The sequence below is a fragment of the Plasmodium fragile genome (genome assembly GCF_000956335.1).
Source record: "Plasmodium fragile strain nilgiri unplaced genomic scaffold supercont1.78, whole genome shotgun sequence".
Taxonomy (NCBI): Eukaryota; Apicomplexa; class Aconoidasida; order Haemosporida; family Plasmodiidae; genus Plasmodium; species Plasmodium fragile.
The window spans coordinates 13,699-32,463 of NW_012192658.1; the positions used below are offsets into that span (position 1 = coordinate 13,699).

The 18,765-nt window shown below is 32.8% G+C and overlaps 2 protein-coding genes across 2 annotated transcripts; both read right to left on the reverse strand.

Annotated features, from left to right (window-relative positions):
• Nucleotides 1-1,711: 1,711 nt before the first annotated feature.
• AK88_04831 (uncharacterized protein) lies at nucleotides 1,712-15,057 on the reverse strand (the record flags this gene model as incomplete). The annotated part of the gene is made up of 3 exons (XM_012482435.1): nucleotides 1,712-1,801; nucleotides 1,943-14,241; nucleotides 14,919-15,057. 3 exons carry the CDS (start codon nucleotides 15,055-15,057, stop codon nucleotides 1,712-1,714), a joined length of 12,528 nt encoding a protein of 4,175 aa, XP_012337858.1.
• Nucleotides 15,058-17,187: 2,130 nt separating this feature from the next.
• Nucleotides 17,188-18,726, reverse strand: AK88_04832 (uncharacterized protein; the record flags this gene model as incomplete). The annotated part of the gene is made up of 3 exons (XM_012482436.1): nucleotides 17,188-17,307; nucleotides 17,461-17,679; nucleotides 17,806-18,726. The coding sequence occupies 3 exons, from the start codon at nucleotides 18,724-18,726 to the stop codon at nucleotides 17,188-17,190; spliced, it is 1,260 nt and encodes a 419-aa protein (XP_012337859.1).
• Nucleotides 18,727-18,765: the final 39 nt, after the last annotated feature.

Genomic DNA, 18,765 nt, shown 5'->3' on the forward strand with positions numbered 1-18,765 from the left:
TTTAACACAAATATGCTGAAATTTGAAACAGAAAAGAACAGAATTATTTATTGAATTGACAACAAAAATGGATGTAAATTTAGAAAATGCTGCTTACATAAGACACATAACGAACAAAAGGGGATACAGTTTCCTGTTAATTCTATGTAGATGTTATATCTAAATCACTATTTTCATTTAGTAAAAGACAACACGTGTCTTAAAAGACAATGAATGTTTATCTATTTTTTCTGTATTACTTATCATTTATAAAACACGTTATGAGAAATCATTTTGAAAAATGTGCCTTTGTTTGCTTACGCATAAGAAATAGTATTAAATGAGGCACAGAAATATTTCTGAAGACTTATTTCAGAATTATACTTTCTCTTTTGCAGAAAATGAGAGGTAAATATCTTTTATTATTTATATGAGAGGCATTGCCAAATGAGAATAACAAATAAACTAATTTTTTTAAGTGAACAGATCCCTTATATTAAGCATTTTCTTTTTGTATTTTCATTGGAACATAAAGAACAACGTAAATTCTCATGTTAGCTATAGACGCATAAGAATGACAAATTTTTACCTATTATTTTATATGAAAAATATAATAAACTTAAGTGTATAGGTGTATTTTTTCCATGAGTACTACAATTCATAAAAATGATGTAGAATTATTTGAATTCATGCATTTGGGTACATTTTATAGGAGACACAGCAAATAAGTGTGTAAAACATATCAATAATACAGTCATGTGTTTTTCAAAAAAGAAAAAGCCTAAAGTATTGTTAAAACATTGTTAATACTGAATTCTATATAAACTTCATGCCACATTGCATAACTTTAGATAAATGCTTAAAATATTTTGAAAACCTGTAGTACTCAAAGCAAAAGTTTTTATTTCATTTTATTCACCCTTTTACATGTAAACTATTATAGTCGCTAAGGGTAGAGATCCTAACATTTTCGTTCAGCAACATTTGGAACCATGAGACAAAAATAATATCTTTTAAAAATGCCTTATAGTTGCGCAGCATAAAGAGAATTAGAAACTAGAAGCATGTACACCTTTGTTATTTTTCATTTTAAACGAGGGGTTAAATTTTAAAGAGCTTATCACATATTTCCTTTAATAATTTTAGTCAATGCAAGAAAATTATATTTCTTTTTGTGTTTATTTACCCCAAATATGTGGTAACATAACATTTTTATATCAATACATTATTAGGCTAACAAATAAGTTTATCGTTGCAGTTTGGTTTTAAAACATTTTATATTTTAAATGCACAAAACATCTGTGTACTAATCATTTAGCACACCTTAAAAAAGTGGTGAAGAAAAAAAAAATGGACAAAGTGACAGAAAATGAATAACATAAACCTTAAATTATATAAAAAATATTAATTTCGTTTGCACAACATAAAAATATGAAAGTTAATTTCTCTTTACAAAAATAACGATTTATAAATGTTTTTCGTGAGTATAAAATTTGCAAAAATACAAACAAAAAATGTATTCTATATGATGTTAGCATAAACGTACATTATAAACCCATTGCATGGAATAATATATTTCCCTAAATTAACAGTTAAAATCAACAATATTTAAAACAAAAAAATTAAGGAATTTATTATAAAAAAAAAGGTTATGTCCACATAAAACAAAAAAAAATACGGAAGCATTTTCATATGAAAAATGTGTAAAGTACAAGAAAAAAAGGGTTTCAATTTAATTAAAATGCTTAATTGATTTTTTGGGAAATTTCTTCCCTCTTTTCTTTTTCATAACAAAAACAGCAGAATTATTTCCAGCGTGCACCTATAAAGAGAAAAAAGGGGAAGTAGCATTAACACACGTATAAGCTATTTTTACCAAATAGTTTAGAATATAAATGTACATTTGGATAAACACATCAAGTTGTTATAAAGTCCCAAAATATTAAAGATTGCAAACACGTACCTGTTTTACTAAAAAATCGGAATTTTGTATTGTTAGCATATTGTAAGGGTGCTTCTGGTTATGCTTATTAGTGAAAAATACAGGGTGGTTATATTTGAAAAAATCAATGTAATCATTATAACCTAATATTTTTAAAGAATTGTCATCATAAATCAGAAATATATTATTTTCATTAATGGATATGTTCTTTATGGTCTTCGTATTATTCAAATTAATGTTAATAAAAGGTGATGATCCATAGGCCATGTGTTGAAAATAATTAGGAAAATAGTATTTCAGGTCCCCTGCCATGTATATATTATTGTGGATGTCAAGCACACATGTTACAATGTTGCTACAGACAATTTTTTTTATTATTATAAACTGGTTTGGAGAAATACCTTCAGCTTTCGAATTTGTTATATTTGTATTATTTTCCTTATTTCCAAATGTATTAAATCTATTCTTAAAAGTTGTAAGGGGATTATTCTGTATATGCGTTGTGTCGTTATTATGACTTATATGAACGTTATTTTTGTGTATATAATATAGGTAATAATTGTACTTGTACAAGAATAAAAAATTATTAAAATTGTAGTAAAAAAAGTTATTACTGATTCGGGTAAAGGTGTACACACTTTGGTTAATGTTATTTATGCATAAGTTATTGTTTGTATCCCTGCCACATACATAGATGCACATGTAGTGTGCCAGCATTTCTTCTATCATACGATATAAACGTGATGTGTCGGAACACGAATAGGTTGAATCCATGAGTTTAAATTCATCAAATGATTTATCTCCCCAATTTACAATTGTGCTGGTGTAATTTTTAATGTCATATATGTCATTTCTATATATGAAATCGCTTAATTCACTTCCTGAGCTCAAATAGCATTCAGGAAAGTTCTTACTCATTTTTGACTTCATTTTCTCACTTTCCATATGCTTATAATTCTCTGAGCAAGTAATGTTTTTCATTATATATTGATAATATTTATCATATATGCTTTTTTTAAAGCACGTTATTACAGTATTTGCCTCCCCACATGATACATTGGACACCATTAAAATACTGTTCAAGAAAATCGTCATGTACTTTTTTTTTACAAATAAAAATAAAAAGATGATTAGTTTAATATTGATACATACAGTTTCTTCTTTCTCGATATATTCGTAAATCTGTGGATTAATAATTTCGTTTTCTTTCATTAATTTTACAAATTTATTTGGATCATCAACATTAAGAATGTCAATTTTTTTTTGTGAATTTAGCGAATTGCCATAATCTTTTTTATTAGTACCCTCTTCATCATTTCCTTTTTTATATAAATCAACACGCTCATTTTTACAATAATTTTCATTTGAAACGTTGAATTTTTTATTACTGTTATGTGTACACTCTTTTCTGTTATGCGTTTCACTATAGTAGTCTTGCACATTCATATACTTTTCATCGTAAAAGTTGTAATCATAAAATTTCATTCCATAAATATAAGGATTTATGTTAATATTGTTCGGGATATTGGTGTAGATATTTATATCATTTCTAAAAAGACTCATGTAGATGTTTACTACTTCTGCTTTTATAAAAGTTTCCAGATAATCAAATATCCTAATATAGCTGTTTTTTCTTTTTAAATTGCTATTTTGTGGTTCTACTTTTTTTTGCGAGCTTTTATTAACGTTTCTGTTATTATCATTATCATCATCATTTTCCAGTTGATGTAAATTGCAATGTAAATTTATTAAATTTTGTACACTGCACGTATCATTAGCCTCGATCGAATCCATACTGGTTATTTTATTATTTGCACTATTTTCATTCTTTTTAACTCTATATGATAAATTAAATATACACACTTGAATTGGAACAAGAACTAAATTGTTGTTCATTTTTTTCCTTTTTATATTATTCATGGAGTTTAAATTGGAGTGTAATTTTAATTTTCTGTCGTTGAGTAATATCTCATTATTTGTGATGTTAAAACTATTTTGAATGGGATTTTCAACGTTAGAACTGAACTTTTTTTTGCAAAACGAAAGTTTACCCTTGTTAAACTTATTCTTTATATTTTCTATTTTCTTCTTGTCTATCATATTAAAGTAGTAACTTTCCGTGGTGGATGAAGATACGGAAGAAGATAAAAGTTCTGACATTTTATTTTTGCTATTTTCCTTTTTTTCCTTTTTTTTTTGTTTATAGTTATTATTTGAATCACTATCTGAAAACTCCGACTTGTTAAAGCTATCAAAGTAAATGTTTTCGAAAGGAACGGATGTTTGACCTAGCTTCTGTTCTCCCCACATAAATATAGATCCATTTGAATATGCGCACACATGATTATTTCCACAGAATATAGAACTAATGGGGACATATATTTTGTGTACGCTTATAACTACATTTTTAACTTCTAAATTTTCAAAATTAAACATATTTTCTGAAGTGTAAATGTTGTTTGTTTTTAGGGTGAAAAAGTCTTCATCTTTGTATTTATTTCCATTTAGTAAATTGCCTGAATTGACTAACTTTGCATCACAGTCATTACATTTTACAGAGCTCTCCTTTAAAGCACTTTGTGAACTTTTATTTTTATTGTAAATATTCTTTTTTATTGTTTCTAGGATTAACGAATTGTACAAAATATTTTCAGAGCACCTGCTATTTATCTTTTCTGACCCCTTTATTTTTATTTCTGTCTTATAATTCGTGTGTATCTGTAACTTTTCAAAATCATACAAAAAAAAATGGCCAGGGTTAATTAACGTAGGCGCGTATCTGTTGATCTTATCGCCAGTCCCTAAACATCCATATTTATTGTTCCCCCATGAATACACATGACCAAAATTGTTTATGGAAATGACAAAATCTGCACCATTGTAAATATCAATAAATTTTACTCTAGTTTTTATATCATGAATAAAATTATAAATGAATTTGTTGTGATTAAGATTGCTATCTAGCAATATGGTTTCACTTTTGCCCTTGGTTGACGTTGCACTTTTTTTACAGTTTCCTCTAGCGTTTTTTTTTTTTTGTCCTTTCATGTACTTTTTTGAATATTTATAATCATCATAATTCCTTTTTTCTCCATCTACAGTTTCATTAGGATCATGTTTTAAATTATTGCTAACCCTTTCGCCATAATATTCATTAGAAATTTGTCTAAAAATTTTCTTCATTAATTTCGTGGAACTTTTATGGTCGGGTAGAACATATGCTAAATACTGATTTGCATAAGACGATGAATACAGTATAGAGTTAAAAATGTTAAAATTGTCTATGGACATTTTTTTTAAGTAATAATTTCTTTTTTTCACAAAAAAGGATTTATCTGTATGACGGTTAAGCAGCATATTTATATTCATATTCTTGTTTATTTCATCTACATCGCTAACTTTAATATACGTCATGTCACTATCTTCACTATCGAACGAAGAACACACATCACTTTCGCAAGAGCTGAAGTTATCTGATTTAACATTTAACGGCGCGCAACACACAGTACAGTTGCATAGGCTCTTATCTTTATGATCCACACTCTTGTAACAATCAATTAATTTCTCACAATGAAACATAGGCTTTAGGAAGTTTGTAATTTCATTATATCCCGATGAATTTCCAAACAGTAAAATGTCACTGTCTCCTGAGGAACTATTATAGTCCAGAAAATTCTGTTCTTGTTTTTTCATCTTTTTTAATCTTAAATTTGTAAAGAATTTGTCAATTTCTATTTTTTCATTACTGCCTATAGGATTATTTCTTAATTTCCTTTTTTCCATATTTTTTAATTTCATATTATTGTCTTTAAAATTTAATTTATTCCTAGTTTCAAAAAAAGTGTTATTGCCACCAATGTATAGGTTATGCTTCTTGTCAATTATTGAAATCATACCTTCATTCATGCACATTTTTTTTACTTTAATTGGTATTAGTTGCAAATTATTGGTAAACCAAAAATCTGTGCCCTTTTTTACGCTTTTCTTGTTTTTATCATATCCCATTGAACCAATAGTTGGAGACAATTTTAGGTAGGACGGGGTCCCAATAGCAAGGCTTCCATTTTCGTTATTTCCAAAAGTGTACGCATAGTAAGATTCGCACAATTTCCTCTTAAAAGTGTCCAATATTATTTTGTAATACTTGCTATAATCTGATATTACTTTTTTATAATGGTCGTACTTAAAATTAAAGGAAACAAATTTGCACTTGTTCAACTTTCTGTTCATTTTGTTAATATAAATTAGGTTATACAATAACAGATTGCTAGTATCCTTTTTGTCAACACGGGCGTAAACCGATTTTGCGCATTTGTCCTTCACGGTTTCTTCCTTCTGCGCGGGCAAACCATCTCTTGGCCAATCACTCGCGTTCATGTTCATGTGCGTGTTTTTCTTTTCCTTCTTTTGCCTTACATTTGGCTGTTCTTCCACAGTTTGTTCCACGTTTGGTGCCATTTTTGCTTCCATTCTTTGTTCACCTCCCTTATGATCACGTTTCACATCCTTGGGTTCATCAACATGTTGGACTTCTTTTTTTCCCCTACTTTTCTCATCAGCGCTCGCCTTCTGTTCAGACACATTTGTCCTTTTCACAAAATCTGCGGTCGATGGGAATGACTTATCCATCTCCCCCCCCTTCCGGTACACCTTGGGTACCCTCACATTTTGAACTGTCGGGTACAAGGACACAAAGCTGTTATTAATGTTTATAAGAAAGCTCTTATCTTCCAATTTGTCGTTTAGATTGATTTCTTTTAATACGGAGTTATCTTCAAGTTTTTCTTTCTTCGGTAAACTTGCCTTTTTTCTTTTAAAATTTTTGTCCATTTTATCCTTATCATCCGTTTTTTGAATTTTGTGAACCCTCTTTAATTCGTCCAAATATTTGTTAAAAAGTTTTTTCATGTTTATAAATAAATAATTCAAAGGAACTAAATATATGTTGTTGTTAAACTTTACATAATTTCTCTTAATGGTGCGAATTATTTCCAGGTACATCCATATTTCATATTTTTGTTTCAGCCACGCGTTGCTGGGCGGAGCATTGTCTTCCTTCAATGACATGTTTTTTCCCCCCCTTTCTTCGTTGTCCTCCACTAATTCTTTCTTCTCTCGTGGGTGACTACCTGCATGCTCCTCATTGTTCATGCTATCACTCTGATCCGTGGACCTTTTTTCATGTGTGTCATCTGTAATAATTTTGTTTTCCTCTTGCGTTACTTGTTCATGAAAATTTACCACGTTCAGCTTGGATAAAAGTGTTAGCACATACAAAATGTACGTAACGTATACTAAAAATGGGTGACTGTTTATGGAGTTTATGGGGTTTCCAAAAAAGAATACGATGAGGACAAAAACTTTCTTAAAACATTTCAGCGCTCTATGCGTGTTCATCAACATAAGGGATATATAACCTTTTATGAAAAAGTAGTAAATAAATATATGAAAATTATTTCTCATGGATAAAATGACGTTCTGAAATGATCTAAAAAAACTTAGTATTATCTTAACGTTGTAAATAATACTCGATTTAGCTGAGCTTGGGTGTTTATTGTTGTTCATCTGTTTAAAAAATGGAATTATCCTCAAAACAATTTTAAAGAAAAATTCTATTAAGTACACATTGTAATCATTCTCTAGCAGGATCATTTTAATCTTTTCCTTCATATTGCCCATCGAATCTTCCCTTTCAAAAATTGCATGTTCCTTTGCACATTTGTTCACTCCGTCTAGGTCGGTATCAGTTTCGGTTTGCGTTTCTGCTTCATTTTCTGTGTCCCTTTTATTTTCAGTTTCGTACTCAGTTTCGTCATTTCCCGTTTCGGCTTCGTTTCTGCATCCATATTCGTACTCATCTATATTAGGGTTATCACTTAGAGCATACCTTCCTTCTGTTCTTATTATTTCTAAGTAGTTCCTTGTCGAATAATCCAATGCGTTGTTCAGGAAAAAATCCTTTGCACTGGTTTCACCTGACATATCGTTCCTGCGGCAAACGCGGAATGTGTCATTTTGCTTCGGCTTGACAGGGCCATTCTTACCCACTTTGGTGAATTGTCTTTTTTTATTATTCATGTCGCATATTCTGTACTTATCCGTTCTAATGAATATGTAAAAAAATATATTTATTAGGTACACTTTCAAATCGTACGTTAGGAGGTTAAAGCTGTCCTTCATAAATATCGGTAGAATTATTAGTAGGTGAGAATAATGTGTTTCAATTATGTTCAGAAGCACGTGGAAAATGTTTTCTTCCATGAATCTATGCACCCCCAAAAATGGGAAATTGACACGCAGGCTTAACATGTTGTTACATGAGTGTAGCGCCATGCCTGGCTCTTTTAAATACTCGTTTGAATTTTCACAAAAGGCTGAAGCTTTTTTATGGACATCATTTAATAATTCACTTGTGTCTACCATTTTTGTGTCCCCCATGTCGCCATTCGAATAATTTACACTTGTTCCACTTTGAAGTTCGCTTAACCCGAAATTTCCCCTTTGACAAAATGAGAACAGAAAGTTAACAAAGTGAGCATATATCAGGGCGAACAAATCGCCATGAGCACTTCTGCCTTGCTTCAAATGCTGTATGTTCCTATTGGAAAAGTACGTGAGGATGTTGTCTGACGCCTGGGTAAAATCATGAAATGTAAATGTCCGTGGATTGGCATTAAAATGCATTTTTATCATGAGATGCACAAGATTTCGTTTTTTTTTCTTTTCAGCCTTGTAACGATAACGCTTTAAAATTTTCTTTTTCATCTTCTTGTTTTTGCACAAGGGTAACGAATCGTCGGGGATGTTATAATCGCCATTTTCATCTATCCATTCGATGTGTTCATTTTCGCTCACTTTTAAGTTTGCCTTCTGAACGCAACAGGTTTTATCTTTATATTCGTTTGCATTTTTTGTGTTACTTAATTCAATGTGGCTGCAGGACCAGTTCGTTCTGTCTTCCCCCTTGTTCAGAGAAAAAAAATCGTTTAGCAAATTCTGGGGCATATGCTGTAGTTCGTGGAAGATATAAAAGGGCAAATTTACTCCGCATATATAGTTTAAACAAAAGGCCAAAATAATTTTATACTTTTTAACCTTCCTTATAATTTTAAACAAATTTAAGTACTGAACGTTTAGCGGAATGTACTGTAAGACAAAACTTAGTGACAAAAACAAGTTAAAATAAATCGACTTGAGCAGATTCAAGTGTAAATTATCATTTGGCTCCCTCTGTTTGCTGCTTGAAAAGAAAAAGTGACAAATCCCACTGAATACACTTTCGTATGGGCAATTCAAATTTGTCACAAAGAATTCTAATATGCGTTTACAAATAAAGGCCAACAACAAACATACTGAAAATAGCAAAATTCTTTTAACATAAAACTTCTTCTTGTTGCAATAATTATATTTAATTTTTTTTAAATAATCAAAATCGATGGTCTCATTTCGATTATTGTTAAAAAACTTCACCAATTCTGCATGAGCACAATATTTTTTGTAAATATTTACATAATTGTCATAGACAACCCAGAAAAAGGTGTCAAAATTTACTTCATACTTGTTTAATAATTGTAGCAAGTTTCGAATGCTTAAAAAATTATTTAATTTTATTTCGTTCACTATTTCTAGTATTAATTTATTCAAGACAAGATAAAAATAATTTATAAAAATATCTCCATAGTTTTCATACAAATTGTAAATAAAGGCGTATTTATATGCCTTCTTTTCCTCTTCTTCTTTAGTTAAATCTTTATCAGTGCCCTGCACCTTATCGTACATGTCGCCACTACTCCTTTCATCTTCATCCAAACACGTTTTATCACTGAACGTATCTTTTGTGTGTTCCTCTTCCAGCATCTTCAAATAAATGTGTATATTATCACGCCGTATGTACACATCTTTGAAATAGGGAATGATAATATACCTGTTGTGTTGAAACAACTCCTTACTTGGGTTATTGTTTTTCTCACCATAAAAGTAAGTGTAAATATTAAAATAATGGTTAAACATAAAAATTATATCATTAGCGTTGGAATAGCACTCGTTCGGGGGCTTATTCTTCTTGTCCAAATTGAGAGAAAACATGTAATCCTTGTTCAGGTATAGCTTCTTCAGATTTATGTGCAAATTTGTGCTCTCAATAAAACTGATAAAACTTTTTGTGCGAATAAAATACGGAGACGAAAAAGAGTTCCTAATGTCAATAATTATTTTATTCTTCTTCCATTTGTAGTAGTGGCAAATGCTATTACTAATATTATGTGGCTCCTTCATTAGGGAGATGTACTTCATGTACGTTTTGTTATTTTTATGAACATTTAATATTCTTATTATGTTATTAATATATAAGAAGTTGTTATTACTGTGCTGGATGTAATTCCCTTTGGAAGGCTCCTCCTCATTGGTACCTCTGCTGAAGCTTATTTTGTAGTTAAAAAAATCTGAGCACTTGAACAGATGGAAAAAGAAAAGATGGAAAATCAAATAGAAGTTGTTGCACACGGGGATGCACAAAAAGCACAAGCCTCTGAATTTGTACACAAAGAAGTACGGACTAAGGTAATAGTAGCTGTTGTTTTCCCTTATGTAGTTCATATAATCTGAGATGAACTCATACAACTTCTGGTCAATTATTTTTATGTATATATTTTTGTATTTGTATCCTCCTTCCAGATTGCAACTGTTCAGTGTGCTTGCCCCTTCCTCAGCAATCGCAATGCCGAAATTGTTACACCCACTGACGCTGGTATTATCAGCTCTGCCGTTGGTGGCGTCGTTCCCTACATTCGCGTTACTAGTGCATGGCTCCGAATGCAGCGTGGAAGACACATTCATGATCTGTAACTTGGCCTCCACATTACTGCTCTCTTTCCCGGTACCGTATCTCTCATTAAAAATTGAGCGACGCATTATGGACGAAAAGTTTAAATCGTTGCTAAAAACACTATCCTGATCTGAATTCTTTACACTTGTCTTTTTGAGAAAACCACTCGTAATAGCTAAAATATTCATTTTTTTTTCTTTACAAAAAATGCTGTTTCTTTTTTTTATTTTTGCGATATAGTGATAAAAACTTTTTATAAATTCTTTACACTTGGTGTCAAAATGGCACTGCAGCTTTTTTATTTTGCTGTACGTCTTTACCATGTCAACCAGAAGAAGCAAAATGACCTCCACAAAATGAGTCCTTTCGAAGTAGGAAGGCACGTGCATATCGATTGGAAAATTTTTCAAACTTTCACCAGGGGTTATAAATAAATTTTCTAGTACTATATCACAACTGCAGCACATGAAATTCAAGAAAGGATTATTTTTCGCGTTGGATCCACTGGAGCAGCTGTTGCTACATATATATTTCTTGGGAATGTATACAAAGTAGAGCCTATTATAATTTAAATGCAGAAATAGCATATCCATCATATATTCAAATGGCTCATTCCTGTTCAGTGTAATTTTGTACGAAACCGCCTTTTCTGTGCTCACATATGTACTCAGCAGTAACTTCTTTCTCCCGTCGTGTATTTTAAACATATCAAAATGGATGTTTATACATTTTTGATTCACAAAGGGGCTTATTTCCCCTATCGGTTTGTGTTGCACAAATATTTTAAAACTATCTGGGGTATCATTTTGGTATATTTCTTCTTCATCGTTTGGCACATCAATTGGGGGGTTTCTCAAATGATGATGTCCTTCTTCATTTTCTTCTTCTTCTTCATCATCACCATCACCCTTCTGTACTTGCTCTTTCTTCCTATTAATTTCCCCCCTGTTTTGTTTCTCTAGATGATTGTTGCACTTGGCATCTTTCACATTGTTGTCCGTTCGTGTGGCTTCATGGAGAGGCGAAAAATCCCCATTGGGGCTGTCCCTGCTTGTCTCCACGTCACCATTCTTCCTCATGGTGCGACTCAACTTGTTCAACGCCATTTGTATATGTCTGGCATTATCTGCAAAGCTGTACCTTTTCAATATTGGTTCCACCCCTTTGTCATTTGTGAGTTCTTCCGATGGGGTTAACGATTTATCCTCTTTTGACTTATCACCTTCATGTAGTACCTCCTGTTTATTCTGGCACAATTCTTCACTTTCCTTTCCGCTTCCCTCTCCGCCGTACTCATCATATCCCTTGGTGATACCCCTGGCGTGGCTAACCACCTGGTCGTACAGTTTATTCTCCTTCTTAATCACTTCCTCCTGTGCACAATTCAAATTGGTCACTTTCAGAATCAGTTTGTCCATTTCAAACGGAACGAAGGCATCATGTATGCCAATGAAAAATGGTTTCTTGAGCTCATTTTGTGTTGTAAAACCAAAGGGTCCCTTTTTCCCCTCCTCGGACTCATTCAAATGTTTAGTGCTATTTTCTTCATTCATATAATTTGGCGATCCAAAATGGTTATAATTTTTGTTCAGCAAATTAGTGTCTTCCCCTCTTTCCTTTTTAAAAGTTTTATCTGTACTTTTGGACCGATTAGAATTGTCATTGCTTTCCACTCGTGTCTCACTTCCATTTGGGAATGTTTTCTTCTCCTTTTTCATTTTACCATACGATTCATCGTAATAACTGGCAGGATATATATAGCCTATTTCTTTATTTTTCATGGTTTTTAAAACGTTAATTATGTGCACCATGTTCTCTTTCATCGTCTGTACCAACTCGTGGTCTGCTTGACTTTCAATTTTTTTACTCACATAATACTCTTGGTTATTATTACTCCTTTCGATGGTGTACAATTTTACGTAATTCTGCACGTTTTCCTCAAATTTGTCTTTATTTTCCAAATTGAGCTTGTACAAATCGACTCTAAAAAGGGCTATGTTGTTCAGGTCAAACTCGACATGATCGGTTCTTTTCAATTCGGAGTTGAGCGACTGGGTCGTTTTTGCTTCGGACTTATCATCGCTCTGATTATCCTTATCGTTGTAATTATTGTGCTCGTTATCGTTTTCGTTGTCCTCACCATTCGTATTGTAGTAATGGCTGTTCTTATTGCTGTGTCTGAACTTTATAGTCCTCACCACCTTTCTCCAGAGCTTTCTGCGTAGCGTTACTTTTTCTTCATAAGCATGGTTCCCCTTCCGGAACAAACGGTTATTCATTTCGAAGAACGATTTGTTACCCTGGTGATCGATGCTGCCCTTTTTGCTACTCGTGCGCGAAAGAGCGGTGCGGGAACTTTCAAACAAAATAAAACAAAAAACTATCATATTGTTTTTTATAAAATAATTACTATTCCCAACATTTAACACACTTTTTATATACCTTCTCCGCCATATGTAATGAGAATTCACAAGGTTATTATTCATGTACGCATTTTTAATAGCTCTCATGGTACAGTTGTAGATTTTCTTTTCTTTACTTTCTTGTAAAAAAAATTTATTTAATTTTTTCTGTGAGTAGGTACAAATGTCTAAAAACTCGTTGACATATTTCACGAAGGTTACGTCCTTCTGATTTACATTAATGTTCGCATTGAAGATGGCGTCTTCTTCAATTTTCTTATCAAAGCTTAGGCATAAGCAGACGAACAAGTACGTCGCATACACGTTTCTGTGCTCCAAGGAGTACTTTACCTTATCATCAAAGTGTTTTTTCCCTTCGGCCTGTTCATTTTCACCATCCCCCTTCTGTGACCCGTAGAGCGAAACAAACTTATTTATAAAAAACAAAATGGTAAATATATTATACAAAATTGACTTAATTTTATAATTATTGTTCAAAATGTAGAAACACATAACATTCGCCATTTTGAAGTCATCAAATGCGTTGCAGTTTAAATGGTTTCTACAAAAATCTTCAATGTTTATAAAACTCTTTTTTATTAAATATATCATTTTTTTTCTTTCTGTTGATAAGTTCCCCAGTAGCTTTTTGTTCAGGTGAAATAATTCAATTGACTTTTCCTTTACTGTTTCATTCGTGTGAAAAGTTTTTTTCACAATGTTATCATTCACTGGGTAAAACTCACTGGAGTTATCCACATCTTCAAAGTACACATGAAGACAAACATTCTCAAGAATATATTTTAGACGCACAAAATTATATATGTTCTGTATTATGCTCATTTGTTCATAAAAATTGGCAAATTTGGACTCGTCTCGCAGAAAGTAATTATAATAACTACTGAAGTAAAAATTACTCTTATTGTTATAGTACTCATTGTTCATTTTTTTAAATAGCTTCAATAGAAAATTCAGAATGTCGATGTTGTATTCTTCACTTAGGTATACCAATGCATTTTTCACCTTTTTCCTGTTCGCGCATTGCGCGACATAGTATACGCACTCATCTTTACTTTCGGGCTTCCTCTTTAGGACTACACAGAGGCAAGGGGGGAAGGGGAGAGGGACGTGAGAAAGGAACAGGTTTGCTTGTGTTATGGATAACACGTACGAATTCGCGCGCAGGTATTAGCATAATACGAACACATATATCGATCGGCAAAAAAGATGGGGGCTATCCCTTCAGCCATTTTCACAAGGGGAAGATAAGACTCCAACCCTGTGCACAAGCACAAAACGTTCACACAACACAAATGCATACATAAAATACATAGGCATACATACGAAAATGGAAAAAAATGCACACTGAGCTCATGTCACTAATGGTGTTGTGTACATCACTTCAAAGGAATAACGTTATCTTATGTCCATATCATGCATGCTTTTATAAAAACAAACAAAGTGTGGATTCTTTATGCAGACGCAATTTTTTCACCATAAGACATGTCGAGTATACCAATTTTTGCTCATAACTGGTGACAGTTACACAGTGGAGGCACGATAAGAATGTTGTGCAACGAATTTGAGGACAACAGGCACAGTTTTCGCAGCTGAGAAGGGGGTCTTTGTCACGGGCGTAAAATATGCACACAAACATGCATGCATGTATAATATATATAGACAGATACATATATATGCACATGCGCCGCCAAGTGCTGGCGCTACTAAACTCGTTCTACACACTGTTCTCATCAAAAAATTTTGCAATTACATTCATATATGACGAAGGCCTTCTGGCAGAAGCTAAGGTTATCCTCCTTCACAAAGTGGCATATTAAATTTTCGTACAGTTCATTTGTGTTGTTTTTATAAGCTTTGAAGTTCGCGGAATACGATTTGCAATTTCCCATTCTGTCTTCCCTGAGTTACAGCATTATTATGTATCCTGTTGGTATGGCAAACAATTCGAGCGATAGGTTTGGCTTGGGTATAATATATTCTGTTTTGTTTTTTTTTTTTTTTGTTCTCTTGATTATTTTTTCACTGTTCACCCCATTAGTGTTCGCATTATTTATTATATTAAGTGAGATTTCTCAATATGGTTGTTCTAAAGTTTTTTTTTTTTTTGTTTTCCCTCTCAATTTCGCATTTACACTTTTGCAATTCACATGATCCATCCATGCAATTGTGTGTCACTTAAAAAATAGAGAACAAAACAAAAGGAAAAAAAATTAGAGCCAAGAACAAAAATGAACCTTGTGGTTTCACAATGTGTGTGCAATTCTTCACTGTATGTGAGAGAGCATTTTAAAAAGAAAGTCCCGGAAGGGGAAATTACATACATACATGCACAAGTTGTTCTGTACAAAAACAAGATGAAAAAAACGCCATGCAATCTGCGTACAATTGGGCATACGCACATGGCGGGTTTTAACTTAATTTTGTTTGCGAACTGGTGTATGCAGGCGTGCAAGGACATACATTCGGCTAAATTCGCAACATTCGGGCCTTGAAGAAAATATAAGAAAGAATATATATGTACATCCTTCTTTACTTCTTTAAGCGAATGCAAAAAAAAAAAAAAAAAAAAACACAGGTACAAATTCTTAGTACCAATATAGGAAAAAGGCTAAGGGATTTGCTAGGCTTACATATTTGTTACATATATCTTTCAGAGCAATACATTTGGAAAAAAAATGTACAAGTAAAAAATGGCAAAAAAAAAAAAAAAAAAGGTGAAGAGTTTGTTCACACCAATTCGTTTTTGACTGAGAACTGGAATGAAAAGGAGTATAAAACGCAAATGGGGGAGCTTAAATCAAACAAGGAATAAAAATAAAACAAAATTGTGTTCGCCTGAATAAATTTTTAAAAAAAAAGAAAAAGAAATGTCAACACTATATATACATAAAATGAATGCACAGCACAAATTAGTGCATAAAATGACCGTGTAAGAATTTACAAACTGAATTTATATATTTCTACACGCATACGGGTATACACGCCACTGCGTGTTATATGTTCTTCTTCGGGCGGGGGGAGTGTATAGATCTCCTAAAAGTTCCCTCCAATTTTTGCCGTTATAATTATATTTCCATTTGTTACTTTATCATCTTTTCATCCTTTTATGTATTTTTTCCGGAAACAAACTGATGACATGCTAACAATCAAATGAAAGGGTTTGCCCCTTCACATTTCTCGAAAAGGGTTATACTCCTTCCTGCATGTGGTATTTTTACACATATATATAAAAGGCTTTTGAAAATTCCTTGGAACATCAGTTTTTTTTTTTTTTTTTTGTTTTTTTTTCCCAGATTGTCAAGTTTCATTCATATACGGCATTTACAAAAAAAAAAAAAAAACTTTTTGGGTTTTGCGCACGAGAGTGAATTATTTTAATGTCATTTCGTGTTCCAACTATTCTTTTCCTTTTCCTAAGATACGCTTAACAGTGTGTTAATTGTTTTCTTTGTCAAGCGGAAAGATTATTCGCCGAGGTTGCTCTTTCAAATAAAAGAACACACACCCATACGGCGTACATGTGCTATATATACACAAATCCCGCACGTTTCTATGCGTACAAATAGTGATTCCCCAATTCGGGGGGGTTTTAATTTAAAAAACAAATAAAAAAAAGGATTACAAAGTTTTGCCTGTTCGATGCATAAACAAAAAGACGTAAACAAAGGGAATTGCCTTGTGCAATTTTATTTTTTCGTCAATGCATAGAGCACTTGTGGACGGGCAAAAGGGATGACACACTGATTGTTATGCATGCTACCTCAAAATGCCCTGGGGGAGCCGGGGGGCATCACACGTAAAGCAGAATGCTTAAAAAAGGTTAAGCTGTACATATAACAGCATACTCGAATTATAAAGTAATTTTGTGTAGAGGGGGATAAACTATATGGACGGATTACTAATGGGCATGGAGAACAGTAGAACAGAGGGGTAAATAAATGCGTCGAATAAACAAGGCAAATGCAAAAAAAAAAAAAAAGTTTTAATTATAAACAAAAGTGGAAAACTAAACAAAATCGCTAGCAGTTGTGATCCTCGCTGAGATCATGGCGCTCATCGCCATCACCACCGCTCCTGTAAACTTTCATGGCTAGCACTTTCGTCCGTCTAGCGGATGGGGGGTTCTCTTGAAAGAAATACTGCAGTGGGGGAAAAAAAAATAAAATAAAACAATAAAATATAGAGCAGTTAATAAAATAAGGGGCTAACACCCCGTTTGAATATACTACACACTGAAATGCACACAACGCAGGGCGAACGTCTTAAAACCCAACAACTGTTTTCGCACTTACGTATAAGAAAAATTCGAAATGCTTCCGCGAGTAGCAACTCAAAATACACTCCGCATTCAGGCGCATCACCACGTTGTACAAATTGCTCAAGTAACAAAAAATGATGACCGTTAGCTTGTCTATTTTGTCGTAAACAAATATCTTCTTGATCACTTTTAGGCACTCGATTAGAAGCTTCTTTTCGACAGTCGTTAAAAGCGTGCTGGCCTTGTGAACCTTCTGGGGAAATGGAAAAAAAAAAAAAAAATAGCAATATGAAGGGAAAAAACACATAAAATGGAAAGCGAAAAAAAAAACAAAAAAAACAAATTTGCACTCAAATGCGCTATTATATATTCGTCTTACAAAAAGGGGAGTAAAATTCTCCGTGTGACTGTTTAGCGACTTGACGTGTTCAATAGTCAGCCGGGGCTTCTCCAGGTATCTACATATGTTTACATATTTTGTATCTAAAATAACATCTTTAACAGGGACAGTATTGATGCAATTTTCATTAAAAGAATTGCACTTATAAAATTCTGTGAACTTTGCATTTTTGGTAAATTCCTTTATAACAATATTTTTTTTTACATTGGACGAAAAGGATAATCCGTTTTGCTTCAAAAAGTGAATCATGTCTATGTAGCAGTCGTCCTTTTTTTCGCTTAGGTACTGTTTCGATGGTCCAATGGTTTCTAGGCACTCACAAAAAGGCGCCCCAGAAACGCTGTAACGATAACACTCCTCACTAACAGTGCTGGCCGTGCTAACACTGCCACTACTGGCGCCCTTGTCTTGGTATTTCTGTGCAAATATTTTGCAGCCTCTTTCCCGGCGCGCCTTGAAATACAAATGTGGGAAGGACAAGTGACTGCAACACAATAAACACTTTTCTTGAAAATCCAAAAACTGGTAAAATAATTTAAATAAAATGTCCATGTCTTGGTAGTGAAATTTTCTTATCTTCCACTGATTGATATATTCAATGACGTATTCCTTTTTTTTTTTTTTGTATTCATTTTTTTTCTCGCTTACGAAATTTACATACTCATCTATATTAATCTTCCCCCTAGCAGCAAAATGGATAGTTCCCTTTGTGGCCTCACCACAATGTCCTCTTCCCTCACCCAGTTGGGCGGAAATATTTTCCTTTTCAAACTTCTTAGTAGTAACATATTCGTTTTTTATTTCATCTTGAATTTCACTAAATATATTTCCAATACATGATCCGTTGTATTCACTCGATGTGTCATATGATGAGGTGTTTAAATCGAGCGACTTTACCATAAGGGGTTAGGGGGGAGTAGGCACTGTCACATGGATGTA